Source organism: Microcebus murinus, chromosome X, assembly GCF_040939455.1.
Source record: "Microcebus murinus isolate Inina chromosome X, M.murinus_Inina_mat1.0, whole genome shotgun sequence".
In the NCBI taxonomy this organism is placed as follows: domain Eukaryota; kingdom Metazoa; phylum Chordata; class Mammalia; order Primates; family Cheirogaleidae; genus Microcebus; species Microcebus murinus.
Window position 1 is genome coordinate 58,485,050 of NC_134136.1, and position 16,811 is coordinate 58,501,860.

Here is a 16,811-nt window from a genome sequence, read left to right on the forward strand (position 1 = left end):
ATGGCTGCCCTTTCTATCCAAAGTATTCTGCTTGGAGTTCTTGCTTTTTATTCCCCAGATACCCACTGTCCTCCTGCCTTAGGGAGAAGTGTAAGTTAGGCACTGAAAGGAAAATCTTGGAGGGTTCAATTAAATGGGCATTTCTAATCCAGGAAAGATCCAAGTAAAACATCAGTGTGTGTGTCCATCTGTTGAATCTTAGCAAGTACAGGCACAGGATTACCCCAGAAATGTAACCACGGATCAGGCCTGTCACTATGTCATGGTCTCTGCAGATGCTGACCATGTGAATGGATTCTGGTCCATACAATTTTTGAATGTTCACTATTTAGCTAGTATTTTAGGTTAATGATTCTATCAGAACTTTCCTGACAAGAACAAAATTACAAGAGTCTTCATTTTTTGACCTTTTTGAGGTGGTGAATGACTACACCACTCAACCATAGGAATTCCATCATTGTGCCTAACTATTGAGATTCAATTCCTGGAAGCTTGCTTTAGTAAAACTCATTTCTCTTATGTATGCATGTGGCTGTCTGATATTTGACCGTTGGAGAGTCAAACCTTTTAAAATACAAACACTCCCTGGAGGGGCAGCACATTAAGCACTGCCACTCTTGAACACTGTAGTGTGATTTGTCTCTCCCATCTCAACAGTGAGTTGCTCTCAATAGCCAGAGATGACCAACGGGAAAGTTCTGAAGGGGAAAAATCCAGATCTACCTGAGGAAGCAGGCCTGATAAGTTGCTATCACAGGGCTTCTACAGGGCACCGGCCACCATGAGGGATGAGAAAAGGGGGGGGCCTTAGAAAGATGCTGTAGAAAGAAATTGAAAAGTACCCAAGACAAACTTGGTTTATATCTGGTGTTGCCTATGGTTTAGCTTTCTTCCAGCCAGCAGAAACTCTAAGTCTCATTTTGATGATGGTCAGGAATGCCTGCCCTGAACTTGTACCTTTCAGCAGCTTCAAGGAGAAAGACATCAATTGAATTCTGAAGAGGCCAAAGACCTCTTATAAATGTCTGTATACTGAACTGGTTTTAGTGCTGGTATCATCAGACTCACATAAACATGTGCAACGCATCAAAAGGCTCAAAGTTGGCTTAACAAGAAAAGCCATGGTGGGAACCACCTTGGAAATAGTAAAACAGGGCACAAGGGGTAAGTTTGGCTGTATCAGACAGCTGACACTGAATAAGGACCAGCCTCTTCCCTGGCCCCCTTAACGTTAGAGACATGTCAGTAATACTTTATTCTGCCACAGCCTCTGATCCAAACTTTCTTCACCTCAGTTTTCTATCAGCCCAACTCCAGAATGGTGGTTAATGCAGAGAAGTTCCAGATTAATATTTTTGAAGGATTTTGAAATCTGACAGAATAAAGTATTACCAAGTTACATTTGCTTTCTTGAATAAAAATGGTTATCCTTTTTATTTCTGTGCCATTTGTTGAAAATAACCAATTTTTAAGAAAAAGAAAACATTTTAATGGAAAAATTCATGCATCTCATTGTTAGGAAACCATTAATGCCCATCTTGAAAAGGGTGAAATGAACACTGGTTTTCATATGTTACACTGAGGATGCAGGATAGAAACAAATAACTGGGAAATATAAACTTCTAATAATGTATCTTAGAATATGCCTTAGGGTTTCTGAAGCACAGTAGAAACCAGTAAGCATTATTTAAAAATTCTTAGTTTTCTTTTACAAAAATACAAGTGTCTTTCTTATGTTAGTAACTTCAATGTTATAGGAGTAATACATCTAACACAATGGATGTATTATCTACAAAATTCAAAATACTGAAGGTATATTTGGAAATAAATTTACTCTATGTATGAAATATATTAAGCCAAATCACAAATTTAAATTTTATATTAGAATTACTAAATGTTAGGATTAATATACTAGAACATGAATAGCTTTTAAGTGAACTCCTAATGTGTGAATTTGGATTCATAAAAAAAGACATAACCAAGAAATTTAATGCATTTTATTAAAAGAACAAAAAATAAACATGGATATAGCATGCTAAAATGAGTTGCATAATGCATACTTTTAAATACAAACAAGCACTACAGCACTATAACTTGAAAAAAACAAAAAAAAATCAAAACATCTGCAGTTGAGGGAATGAGCTATTGAATTTTGGAGGGACAATATTATGGGGAAGAGTTTATATTCATGAAATATTCTGGTCATTATTTAAAGCTATAATTGCTACACAAGGACAATAATTTTCTTAACTATAAAGTAATTTAAATTGCCATGTTTCCACCCAAAATATGTGCTTCTATATTTCACATTATTCCAAATTGTTGTTATATGAATGCATAAAATTAGCCCTTAAAAAAGAGTATATTTAGGAGAATCTTTTTCTCAAAAAAATTTTAATTTAAATGATTATAATTTGGGAGCATGGGAACAATGGCTCATCTTGTAATTAAACAGAAATAATAATAATAAACTAAAACAGAAAACTTATTTTGAAACAGGCATTCCCAGAATCCAATGATATGATGGTCATATCATTCTCTCAACTGCTAGACAGAAAAGACATAGCAACAAAATAATTTGTTTCCATCACTAACAAATAGCATCTATATACAGAAATAAAGCTTTGGAACCATGCCATGACAGATAAATCTTTAGAATGTATGTTTGGGAGGAAAAAAGGACTGCTTAATGGTTAGGTTACTTTTAGGTCTTATTACAGAGGTATTTTTAAAAAAGTAATATGATGTAGAAAATGACTAGCGAGGATTTTTATAATATCTGCAAAGAGCTGTGACTTATTTAATAGTGATGCATAATTTTTCTTTTAGGTATACCATAATCGAGGATGGGTTCTATTTAAAGACAAAATTTCTCTGGAATAATCTAGTTTTTGAGTATTAATGAGTGATTCTCTTATAGATAAGAACAAGTGGAGGGGCTAAAAACTATATGAATCAGTCACAAACTAAACCCTTTCTTGGGCTTAATAATAGAGGTTATTTTTTGGCCTCAGCTATACACATCTGTTAAACTTCATTCCCTAATTTGTTTTACTCATTTAAACACAGCCACTGTGTTTAAGCTCCAAAGAGTGTGATCCAGTGACTGTCAGCATGCACACCAGGCCATGAATTCATTGAATTCTTTTGTGATGTAGCTAGGGTCATTCCCACTATTTTACAGACGATTTTTTCCTGACTTAAAATTTCTTATCTCTGTTGACTTTATGAAAATATATTCCTGGTGACTTATAGATTCACAAGGAAATGTCAAAACAAGAACATGGGTTAAATTGGGAAATTACATTGGTGGTAAGGCTGAAGTTGGAGTTCCTAACTACAGAATGAATGAATTCTTACATTCGGTATCAATGGAAATGTTGGTCAGATTGTCAGGCTGTTTGTTGTATGGCTGACTCTAAGCAATTATGGGCTGAGGCGAAAAAAAAATCTAGCCAAATGGCCCTGAGCTATTGGACAACTGTAAGGCTTAGATTGCTTTCTGGCTTTGGCTTATTTTTCTTTCTCCGTAAGTGAGAGCTATCAAAATGGGTAGCAATGCCAGTACCAGCTTTCCCAACCCCAGGTTGGGCTCCTTCTCTAAGGCAAGAACTACATGCCCCAAAATGTGAAGGACTCAAAGTACCTGCTGGTGATCAGATACTTAACCTTTCTAAGCCACCTTTTCTAGGCCTATTGCCTGGGGCAACAAGAAAGTTAAATGGCTATCTGTAGGTGGTAAGGGAGCTAAAATTGGCAGAGATGGTCCATTGAAACATTCTCTTCCAGCTCCTATGTTATGTAAAATTTTGGCTGGTTCTCTTCTGTTTAGTTAAAACAAAACAGTGGGAGGCTGAAGTGGCACAGTGAAGTACTTTGTAATCTGGTAAAGGTAGGTCAAAAAACAGCTTCCACTGAACAGGTATAATGTAAATAAAGCCATTCATAAAGTTGTGCCAGGAGCATTTTTTTCCTTTGTTAAAGGGAAGGAATTGACTTATGCTGGCCACACTTAACTGTTAAATGAAATCTTTCAATGGTTGCTAATTTGGCTTTGGTTACTGGATCTTGAAGGATGAATAGTGATCAATGTTAACAATTTGGTTGTCACTTAAATACATATTAATTGATATACATGTCAACTAATGTATATAGCAGTTGATAATTTTTTGGGAAACATGAAATCTGATTCAATCATACTGAGAGTATTTATCTTGTAATTTACAGGATATTTCACTGCTTGCAACCATTGAGAAAAGAAAACATCTGCCAGAAACCTGCCTGGTGTTTGTTTGTGTGTGTGTGTGTGTGTGTGTGTGTGTGTGTGTGTATGCATGCACACACACATGTTTAGGGTTGATTTAAAAAGCAAACAATCTTTGCTAGTGGTCTTGCTAAAAGACTAAGTACTTCACACTCTTGTTCAGTGCTGTTAGCTGAAGTTGACCTGTTACCTGTTACTAGTCTTCTTGTTTGGTGAGCTGTAGCAAACTAGAAAGCCTCCACAACAGCAAAGCAACATCATGCTTTAGGTAAGCCTTATAGCAAAAACACCCTCCTTCTCAAAGTCTTAGAAATAACTCTCTCTTACTAACTTTTCCACTATTATCACAGACTTCTTACATTTAAAAAAAAGCTCCAAGGATTGCTCTCATGGACTATGTACATAAGTGCAAAAAAGGTGTGTCTCACACATTCGCACCCTAACTGAGGCGATCAGTTAACTGCAGCATATGTCTCTTAAACACTGTTAAGGGGTCATTCCACAGTACTTTTACTATGGTTTTACAAATATGAATTAATTTCAAACTATGCTTTAGCCATGCTTTAATCCTCATGTAGATATATTTATGTATGTAATTCCAGAAACAGAATTTTTGTAGCTACAGCTAAGCCGCTTGAATAGGGTAATTTTGAATAAAGTTATGAAAAAAGATCAGGTAATATAAATGGAATGACTGTGTTTTGAAGTCTAAATACTGTGGAATAACCCTATCCACACGACAAATTCTATAAACAAATAAAGCCTGATTCTGGAATCCATGTGTTGTAAACTTTTAGACCAAAAAGTCACAAAAGGATACAAATTCAGCTTTCATATATGGGACTTTCATATTAAAAAAAATTCAACCATATATGTTTTGAGTTTTGAGCTGTATCTTCTATATGATCATACTGTCACAAACCAAGTAAAGTTTACAAGTAAAATTTTCACATTAAGAAAGTCTAAAGGTAGCCATGTTGTAGTTTTGTTGCCAAAGCAACGACTAAATATCATTAGTTAACAATTATTATTTGTATATAAACGTAAATTTGTTCTTAAACTGTGAACTGTAAAGAATAGTTTTGGACTATAATCTTTATCTTGCCATGCTTCAGTGTCAGTTTAGAACCTATCTAGAGGTGTGCTGAATACATGTAGTAAAAACTTAAACTTTCTCTAACTCTCCTTCAAAATTAAATCCATTAGTTACTTAGAGATATAAAAGTAATAAAATAAAAATCTTAAAAACTAACAATAAGTAAAATGAAAATGTGCACCAATTAGCGAGTTGGTGCTCAGAACCTATATTTGTAACTATATTTACAGTTTAATTAGGCTACCAACTAAATTTGCAAAAAAGTTGTTATACTCTCTTTACATGTTGTTTATTATATTGCCTTTGACAGGCACTGGTACAATTAGGCCACTATCTTACTAAATCTATTCATCAGAATTGGGAAATTAGATTTCCCTCATAAATTTTATCTATTTCTATTTAAATGTGTGTGAAATGTATGAGGGAGAAAAAGAACGAGGACTCCAGTTTCTAATCATTTAGTGTGTCACAGCCTTCCCTAGAGGCTAAAAGAACCCAGAAAACTTGTCACTGTATTTTACCTAAGAACATCCTCATCTACACTCTCCAAAGAGGGGGGAAAAGAGCCAACTAACATCTCAAGTAGCACATGAGCCTTCTCTCTTATTTAATAAAATGGAATGTAAATGTTGGTCCTTATCCAGATACCACTATGCCATTTAAAATGAATTCAAGTTGTAAAGATTAATTTCATTTGGTTCCTGCTTATGGCAGGGAGGAGCTACTTGCTTTCCTTTTTCCCAAATTGGAGAGCAGGTGAGCTGAGGCCTTCCATTAGTGAACACAGCTTAGTGGTATAGGACAACACTTCTGGCAAGATCAAAGTGCTTTAGCATGTTCAAAAACGGATGGAGAAGATTGATGGAGTAGGGAGAAGATGGTTTTCCACATCACAATTAACTACAAATTAAAGACTCTAATCTCGAAAAGTGAAATGAAATGCAACAGCTGGTTGTGGAATCATGCTCCAATTGCAAAAGTAAATACTGCATTTAAATAGCAATTTTATGAATCCATTTATATTAATTTAATGTTACTCCCTCTTTAAAATATACTTATGTTATGGTCACATAGTTCTTTTGTTGAAAAATTGACACTACTAAAACCCTCTTAAGAGATAGCTTTTAGATTATTTTCTCTGTATACATGACCCGTTTTATCTAAGTTTCAGCACTCTTGCATATTTTTGCAAAAGGCTGAGAGAAATGGACAAAAGTAATGATTTTGGATAAATGAAAATAGAGGCCCTTGTAAAATACAAAGCTTATAAAATGTTAACTAAGAATCACAAGTGGTTAGAATTTTATATATACAGTTCATCCAGTAAATTTTTGTTTAGAGTCACTGATTAGTTTTGTGACTTGTCTTTTTAAACTGAAATTTATAGTCTCATGACTTATCTTCTTTTCTTTTCTCCAATAAAGAGAATTTCAATAAGTCATTGCACAACTATGTTAATGAGTGCTATCTTAAACTTGCATTTTTCTCAAAACTGTTGAATTTGATCAAAACTTTAGGGCTTTCAGCTTTCTTTCTTTAAATTCACTTACAAAGCAACTTTTAAAATGCCAACAATATAGAAAATTGTGGCACCAAAAATACAACTACCCTGAATATCCCTCACTGAACCACTTTCTAAAAAATAAGTCATTATTAATGTCTTCCAGTGCTTAAAGCAACATGAAAACAGCTGTACTCCAGGTTTATTTTCTAAGTACATCTTTGCCAAAAGTTACACAAGATAGTACGTTGCATCAAAATGTCAAACTACACAAAAGTTCATTTTGCACAAAAAAACACATTCCTGTCTCCTCTCCTTTAATGAATACATCCAGAGTAGCTCAAGTGCATCCTTCCTGGATTTAAGTAATCAGATCTGCCCTTCTGGAGAGGCTCTGGCACAGATAATACAAAACTGAGTTCCATACACAAGGAATTTCAAAAAGGCATAGTCTACTTTCTTCTATGGCAATAAGATTTCAGGAAACAGAAATTAAGTGGTTCAAAGAGTCCACAGGTAAAAGGACAATTCTTGATCTCTAACTCTAGGCAACACTATTAACAGACAACAGTGACCCAATATAAGCAAGACTGTTTCGATATCACTGTTGATCAGGATTTAGATTGATAATTAAGATCAATAGTATATCAACTACCGGAGAGCTAAATTTGCTCTCTTATATGCTGAGCCAAACCTGTTTTGGGATAGTGTCTCAAATGTTCTTAAGCACAAACAATGTGAAAAGGAAGAACAATGGGAGTCAGTAGATATTTCGGGTCCCACAATGGCTAGGTGGCCTTGGGCAAGTGACATACCCTAGGTCTCAGTTTCATCAAGTGAGAAAAGGTTTTTGCCAACTCCATTGTTCTGTGATTCAAACACTAATAGCCGGCTTAAGGTATCCTAAGTCGGATTTTCTCTTTGCTTGTCATTTTCACAAAGGAGCAAAACAACCCTTTAATATATATATATATATATCAAATTTGATGGTTTTATACTTTCCAGTAGGGGAAGGTGTATTTACTAGAAAATATTAAATCTATCTAAGTTGATGTAAAATATATGTTTCCATCATTGTATAATAGCAATGTTAATACCTGACTGACTAGGGTGGAGGAGGTCAATTAATTACTATTTTACTTGGTTGTAAAATTATTTCATAAGTATTAGTAATGCGAATTCAGCTCAACTCCGTGGAGTATAGCCACTCTGTTTCATCCAAAGGGTGCAAAAACAAACCCCTCTTTATTATAATTTTCAAACACATATAAAGGCAAATGAATCCAAATAAAAAGAGAGGCTTGGTTATCATGTGAGAGACTCTGATGTTAAAGTTTGAGCAGGAAACATTTGCCATATATCATGGGAGCTTGTTTCTCCTCTGAAGTGTTCAACAAAACTGGAAACTCAGTTGAACTGAAACTAAAGATAACTGCAGTTATCTTTCCTAGTTCTTTTGAATAAATCAAAGAATAATTTTAAGCCCCTTCCTGTCCCCTGTCCCTGCCATTTCTCCAAACCTGTACTCAGACTCCCTCTATGATTAACAGAGAAGATTGTCCATTTGGGGAGGAAATGCCTCATTTGGAACCAATTCTCTTTAACCCTGACTGACTTTTGCTAGATTGCATCTTATTTATTATTCAAAAATAGTCTAGAGAGCATGAGCCGTTTGCATTTGGAAAATGGCATTTGTGTAAAAGGTTACATTGCAATGGTTTTACACACTTTCCTCCAGTATGTATGAACTATCTCCACACCCCCATCTCTCTGTTTGATTTATAATGTGTAATTAGCATACCTTTAAGCCCCCAATACCAGTTTCTCAGCTGAAGATGACAAATGGCTCAGTTTTAGACACTCAACATAGGAGATAGGATTCTTGAGCCACAAAAAAATGTAATGGGCACTTTACATAATTTGAAATTAAATGCCAAGGAATTCAATCAAAAGTAAGTTCTTGTTTTCCAAACTATTTAAGAGGACTGAATTAGGGGGTAATGTTTTAAGAAGTTCCTTCCTTTGTGCAGGCAATTATTTCTCTCTCACAAAAAAATCTAGTAATTTGATTGTATTATGCAACATCAGATCTGCAGGTACAAATTATACACATGCATGTTTATGAACAGGTTTTCTGCATACTCAAAAGTGAGGCCTTTTAAGTGTCTACCCCAAGAAACCTACAGAAATATTCTAAAGAGAAAGAGAGAGAGCATATTAACATGAAACTGTCATGTTTCTCAAGCACATATACTTTTGTTCCCCACTAATAATGTTTTAGTTGAAATCAAACACCATACATATACAGTAAAACACTACAGTATGTGAAAACCTAACACAACACAACACAATACGATAACAGGAAAAATAGTACTGAATATATGTGTTACATTCTAAATGAACCCAATAGACTATTATGTAAACAAAATAGTAAGGTAACACTTCAAAAACAGATAAATATTTAACCACCAAGAATGTATAGAAAGCCAACAGTTCACTGTGGAAATTCACTTAGCATGGTTACTGGAAAATCACAAAGAGTAATGTAACAAGTTACACAATTTTATGGTCATGTTCTACTTGATAATTCAAATAAGATGAATGGTAGTTATTAGTTTTCTATTTGTGTTTTCTTTTAACATCTCCATTGATTTTTAATGCTTTATTTTTTATCTGAATCTGTTGGCTAGTATCTTTGCTTTGCTTAATATATGGACTGCACCACACTTATTGTTGTGTTGGTAGAAGAGGACATACGAGAATATATATAGAAAGGCCATACAGAGGTTCTCACGGAGAGATTCCGATACTCCATAATTCTGCTGTTCAGAACTTCAACTGAAATGGAAAACAAAAGAAAGAGTGAGAAATATTAAAGGGTTATTTAACTAGGAATCAGGAGACGGTGGTTCTTGTTCCAGTTCTGTGGGTGAACTATGCCAAGACATCTCCCACTCTGAGTTGCAGATTGTACCTCTGTGAAAATAGGGCTGTTTGAATGATCACTAAAGAGTTGTATAGCTATGATAGTCTATAGGTCCCATTGAGTGCTAATGTAGAGAACTGCCCTAAATTAACAGAGATGCACTCCATTGTTGACGGCATCGTCTATTCAATGCCAAAACTTTTTGCTGAACATCCACCCATTTGTCCACCTCCTCCAACTGGCATGTATTGAGAAAATGTGTTTGATACCAAACATTTTAACATATGCAAATATTAAATAAACTTTAAACTTTTCATCTGAATGTTTTATAGCCATGCAGAAGTAGCACTAAGTGTAAAACCTAGGTATACAGTATTGCACAAAATTACATTTTTGAGCTTTGGAGAAATTTTCAACACCTATTACATATGGAAGTGATTATGTTCTGCCAAATACGCATTTTCTAATGGAACCAAGCAAAAATGAATCAGTCTTCCCAAAAATGTTCTGTTGGAAAGTTAATTATATTTGAAGACTTTTGTTTACCTTGATGTGAAGCAGCCCATTAGAACTAGGCAAGTGTTGGTAAAACCTACATTCTCATGTTTGGTGCTATTCCCAAGTTGCCACTATTCCAAATGACACCCCTGAAAATTACTTCAATTTATAGCCTCTTCAGCTTTCCCATGTACTCAAAGGTGTCTTTTTAAAACATTCCTTATGACTAAAGGGACCTATTTATTTAATGTACAGTCCTATCAGCTTTGTCTACAACAGTTAGTGCTCTGGGCCTGTGTGTCCTTCGCAGGAAAGAAGGGCTAGCTGGGATCTTGACAACTAGTCCACCAGGGGACAGAACTGCTACCTCCTTCAACCAAATGATACACTCCAGGTGTGAGAACTTCAAACTTTCAATGACTAAGGTATACTTATTCAGTGTTGGTACACTATTTTAATAAGTCCCTAGAATTAATTAAGATACCTAGGAGTCTTAAGTGGCTTCAAAAGTCATACATTGCAAGTGAACAACTGAGCAAATTAAATGTGTGTCACTATGAACTCTGGACCAGGCAAAGAGGAGATCAAGGGTGGGTGGGTGGGGGGAATCCAACAACAACAACAACAAATTTTTTTTAAAAAAAGAAAACATGATTCAAATGAAAATAATGAGTACTAAATTATGTCACTCAGACAGCTGGAGCAACCTTGATTTACATGGGAAGCAACACAATGCAGCAGACTATAAAAGCACTACTTTCTACCATGTCATAGGAGAAGCATATTGCTTACTGTCTTTAAGATGATGATTTCAGTCAAAATCCTGACAAAATTATTGTTTTAACTTCAATAAAATAATGAAGCTATAAAAATGTTAAAGAATTAAAATTGAGAAGTGATCTGTGCCTTTGGCTAACAAATCATACTCCTTTAATGATAGGAAAACATTTCAGAATTTGTAAGCTCATTGGGAAAATACAGTACCAGCTGTCATTTCCATACTAAAAATTTGCATATGTGCTCTCACATTTCAATTTGGAAAATTTAGAATGTGTAAATCAAGCTCTAAGTTACAAGCAATATCTATTAATGAAAAATGAAAATATTTACTGAAGCTTTTAGCAAATGTAATTGTGTAAATAAAAATATATAGCCTATAAATATTATTTATATTAATACTTAAAGAAACTTACTGTTCTACTGGTAACTTCTACATCTGTGAAACAAACATGCTGCTATTCAGTTCATCTACTGATAATTGGGGTATCTATAGTAGTAAAAAAGATTTGATTAAAATCGTTTCTTGAGAGAAGTCTGTTTATTTCGTTCACTGCTTGGACATGGTAATCAATAACCATAATCAATTTCACAGAAAATTTTAGACATATTAACTATTTTCACTAATAGTTAATTTTGGAAAGCAAAGCTGAGAAAGTGGTTTGTTCCTTCAGTGAATTAATTTCTCTGTATGCTTCATGGGTATCATACTTGTAATTTAGACAGCAGTAGAACTTACAGTCTGTAAGCATGGTTACTGCTTTAATAAGGCAAAATGGCCATAACATTATACAATAATTATTATATGTATCTGCTCCCCCCAAATTTATAATTTGCTTTGGAAATTCTGCCTGGAAAATCAAAATAATACAAGCATACCTAGGGTCCATATGAGAAGGAATTTCTAATGTAATCACTGAGAAATTGATAAGTATATCTGTGCCTTGGAAAGAAATGAAATGTAATATCTTGCAGTGGATCTGAAAGTAAAGGTGATGATTGCACTGCTAAAGCTTAAATACAGTAACCAAAAATGGCAGTAAAATAAAATAAATTCTTCTCTTGACCAATGAAGAAGCATTTAAGAAATATTAAGTATATATTTGAGGATTGGTGCAATAGCAATTATCAGATATAGAATATCTAGATCAACATCTAGTAACTAATTAAAAATGAGTAAAAGTCTGCTGATTACTCTCAGGAGGAATAGCAAAGCTCTATTGCTATCTCATCACTCTAGAATATACACAAAAATAAAACTTCTAAGGCTGAGCACAGTGGCTCATGTCTGTGATCCTAGCACTTTGAGAGGACCGCTTGAGGCCAGGAGTTTGAGACCAGCCTGAGCAAGAGGGAAACCCTGTCTCTACAAAAACTAGAAAAATTAGCCAAGTGTGGTAGGACATGCCTATATCCCTGGCTACTGGGGAGGCTGAGGCAGGGGGATCGCTTGAGCCCAGGAGTTTGAGGTTGCCATGAGCTATGATGATGTCACTGCACTGTGGCCCAGCCCACAGAGCAAGACCCTGTCTCAATAAAAAATAAAAAAATGAAAATAATTATAAACAGTAAAAAACTTCTAAATATGACACTTGCTTAAGAAACATGTAAGAATATGAAGTAATGTCTCTTGCCAATCCAAAAAGCATATACTGTGCCTTACCAACACATTATAGTTATCTAGGTCTAAACAGGTAAAATAAATGGCCAAACCTGATTGCCTGTAGCTGTTGCAGCGAAGGGAACGTTGGTGGCAGGTGTTGTTGCTGCAGACACAGTGGTAGGTGTAGCACCGTGCATCATGGGCACTTTCAGTAGGAAACCATGGAAGCAACACACAGGACAGTGGAGCATTTATGCAACCATGACATATACGATGGAATGGGGCGTGGTAGGTATCACAGCAACAAGCCATGTGACATCATCATGATGGAAACATCAGGGTGCGGCATGCAATCACAATCAGTGCAAAGCAACACAGCATGGAAGGGGGAAAAATTAAAAAAAGAGAAAGGGGAAAGCCAATTATAGTTACCATTAAGGAAAACAGAACATTCTCAACATTTAGTAAGTTTTTGAGCAGAATCACATTGTAGTTGAGTCAAAAGGCCAAATTTTTGGAAGGGGTTATAATTTTAATGAATACATAAGAAAAAAAAATCTGATATTACCAGGGCTTTCTATATGAAGCTATTTAAGCAGACAAGTAACTGGACTGCACATTCATAAGGGGATTAGGGGATTATAAATTGGTGTTTGGCTTCACTGATTTACAGCCATGAGTGCTGTCAGTAGACTTGCAGGTGCAAAGGGACAGTAATATGTATACTTACCTGCTCTGCATGCCAAAAGTGATAGTTTGATTGTGAGTATGTGGTAGGGGAGCAGATATGAAGAATACAGTGAACTATGTGTGCAGGTTTTTAAGTACAACTCTGGCAAGCTCTTCGAAACTTTGGCTATGTATCAAACAAAGACATGGAGTACTTCATAGTAAATCTTGTCTTCAAAGCAAATATTATAGCTACAATGGCGAGCAGCTGCAAAATCTCTTTCAGGATGTTTTCTCTTTGCCTTTTCTAGTTTCTATCTCATTTTGAAAGCTTTTTGGATGCTTTTCTAATTTCTAGCTCATTTTGGAAAGCAAACCGGGGAATTAATGTGTAAATGGCAATGTGTGAATGGAAAGCATGCATATATAATAATTTATCATGTCTACATTGATTGAATTCAGATTTTCTGAAAGTCTACAGAGAAAGTGAATGGCTGGAGAGAGAAAAATTGACATACGCAATGTCATAGAAACTGAAAATGTACCCCAAATGGTGATTAACAGCAACTCTGTAGTAATCTCTTCCATTCATCTCTAGTTACACATTACCTATAGCCATCCCTTCTTGTCTTACATGCCAATTCTAAAGCATTCTTGTTTTCCCTTTGGGATTGTGGCAACTGTACAGGAAGCAGCACCACTAAAGCATGCAGTCTGTATTCCTAAGCAGAGCTCTGAAGGTGAAATGACAAAGGAACATCCCTGAGAAAACAATCACAAAATGTGAAGACAGAGACACATTTTTCAAACTTGCAGAAGTCTGTTCTTCTAATCATATGCATATAATGCTCCTGTTAGTATCAATGAAACTGTTGTTAGTTCCTACACGGGACAACCAACCCCTCAATGACAGAGGCCTCACCTCCACTGCCAGGGTTCGAATATTGATACGTTAGTGAATGCTGCTACTATGTGGTTGTCATTTTGATCTTTTGTTTTATTTCAAGAAGCCTGTTACTAGTGCCTTTTGGGCTCTGCATCTACTCTGGTCCACTAATGGGATGGAGATCAAGCTGTTGCAAACTCTCAAAAAGGATGGGAAGAACTGGATTGATATGAGATAATGGGGTGGGATCATTCCTCACTGCGTTGAACAGAGTTATTTTCTCCTGGTCTGTTCCTGATTCCCATGAGGACTATAGGAACTGTGAACTTCCATTTCCTTTCTCATCCTCTTCAGTGTTAGTGATTGTGTTGATAGTTAACTAAAAGATCTGCATGCAACTGGTTGTTAAAAATCACATAACGCCCAAAGAAATGATTCTGTTGTGCCTAGTTTCTGTGTAGTTGGTGCTTCAGCCTAGAACACTACAGAATTCGTAATGGAGCACTACAGAATGCTCTAGCTTTGTGTAACTTATCCTTTGTTAACATGTGAGTATTGAGTGGTTTACACTGTATGGATAACTTTTGGGGGGAGGCATTGTTTCATTTTACTTTCCAAATTATACATTTGAGGTATTTTATTAATTTTTAAATAATTGATGTAAAGCTAAGAACAAAACTGCCCAGTCTGGCCAGGTAAAGAAACATTTTTAAATATTCCAGTTGCTATTTTTAGGGTAGAAACAGAGAAATGACAGGGTCAGTATTTGGCCACAGTGGCAACCAACTAGGACTTGAAAAAGTAGGACTATTTTGATTCCACAAAGACATGAAAAAGAAAGCACCATATTAGACCTTAATTAAGTACTCAGAAAATGTCTAGCCACATCTTTCAGTTACTCATCTATTTCATAGTCACAACAGAAAAACACATTTTTCAGATTAGAAAAAGTTGAGAATTTTTATACAAAACCTACCAATACTTGAAGCGGGTGCCATGCACAGTATTGGCCCTGTACACCATGCAGAAAAAGCGTGGAAAGTAAAGAAAAGAGATATTTCATTATTAAAGCTTTACTGATAGAAATAAATTTTAACTAGAAAGATATTCTTTTATCAATTAATCAGCACATGCAAATCCAGTAATCTCCCATGCTTACAATTACAGATTAGCTTGAAGATCACAAACCCAAGTAATCAAAATAATTCTTGGATTCTTAGGTACAAAAGAGATCTTTAATTTTTCTTTAAAGGAATTATATCACTTAAATTACATATTTTGGACAGATATAGCCTAAATACTTTTTATCATAAAAAGGAGGATTTTAATTACATTTTTTTTCAAAATACGCTCCAGGATCTGTTATCTGTGCCCATATTTCTATTGAAAGCATTAATCTATGAACACTGCTGCCTCTACCTCATTGTAACCAAGGACTTGACTATGAACAAACAAATAAGCTTTCCATTAAGAGGGGGCTCATAGCTGGATAGCTTTTTATTTTGCTATTAATTAAGGGGGAGAGGATTTTTCTGGCATTCTTGCTTACAAATCTAGATTTTATATTAGCCAAATCTGGAAAAGAAAGTTCTAACTTCTAAACTAAGAATAACTGTAGTATTAAGAAAACCTAGAATGAACAACATAACTTTTATTACCTTCAACCACCTCGGCTAGATTTCTTGGGCTACCAAATTCATTCCATAGATACAAGATAAATTGGAAGCAACTGAGGTGGAATGATCTAATATTTGGGTAAATTTACCACAATTTTTAAAGAAAAAAATGCCAGAAATAAAGTCACCACAACTCACCTCATACTGGTTTTCTCTTTTACTCTGTGGACATTAGTTTTTTCTTAGGTTTAGGGAAAAATTCTAAATTATTAGATATCAATAATCACTTATTATAAGTGACATAAAAAGTGCTAAAGAATTCCATTTTCCTTTCAGAAACTATTATGTAAGTGCATAAAAACCATGTTATTTAAATGATTGTCATGAAGAACTATTGTGGTTAGTAACCAAAGACTGGTTTTTGCATGGCTTCATTCAAAATTAATTAACTGATTAATTTACTAATTAACCAATGGGCTTTTTCAAGTCCAAGTATACAACACTATGTGTTTAGCATGTTTATATAAATAACATGGCTTTCTAAATTAATTTCTAAAACATATGCTAGTTTCATTTAATAATAGTTTCCAAACAAGGGCATTAGGATTCTGGCAAAAATAAAAAATATAGCATACTTCCAGTGTATTTTCAATTTATTCCTAAGAGACTATATGCTCATTCTTAAAGTACCAAACCACTGGAAGAAAATTATTTCTCCCCATATATGATATTTATTTGAATAAAATTCTGGCTTAAATTTTTCTATTCAATTTGGTACAAAACTATTATGCTATTCAATATGGTTGAATGCAGGAGGTAATATAAAATATGGGGTAAAATGTCAGAAAAATATAATAAGCTTTTTTAATATTACCTGGTTCAAGAGTTAGAGGCTAAAACTACTTGTTTTATATATACTATACTATACTATAACTTTAAGGGCAGTTTTATTATAACTACCTTTGGCATATCAAC

General features: G+C 34.8%; 1 protein-coding gene across 9 annotated transcripts in view; it reads right to left on the minus strand.

Annotated features, from left to right (window-relative positions):
• Positions 1 to 1,982: 1,982 nt before the first annotated feature.
• The window catches only part of MBNL3 (muscleblind like splicing regulator 3), a 110,128-nt gene continuing 95,299 nt past the window's right edge, over positions 1,983 to 16,811 (minus strand). For 4 of the 9 annotated variants that reach the window (XM_012764758.3, XM_075999414.1, XM_075999413.1 and 1 more), the window contains exons 6-9: positions 15,197 to 15,232; positions 12,776 to 12,870; positions 11,479 to 11,552; positions 9,609 to 9,699 (exon numbers count right to left, since the gene is read on the minus strand). In XM_012764758.3, the coding sequence (XP_012620212.1) occupies positions 11,496 to 11,552; positions 12,776 to 12,870; positions 15,197 to 15,232 (188 nt within the window). In that variant the 3' untranslated portion in view covers positions 9,609 to 9,699; positions 11,479 to 11,495. Of the gene's footprint in view, positions 9,700 to 11,478; positions 11,553 to 12,775; positions 12,871 to 15,196; positions 15,233 to 16,811 lie in introns of all 9 variants that reach the window. The other 5 variants (XM_075999415.1, XM_012764752.3, XM_075999416.1 and 2 more) reach the window with 3 other exon arrangements.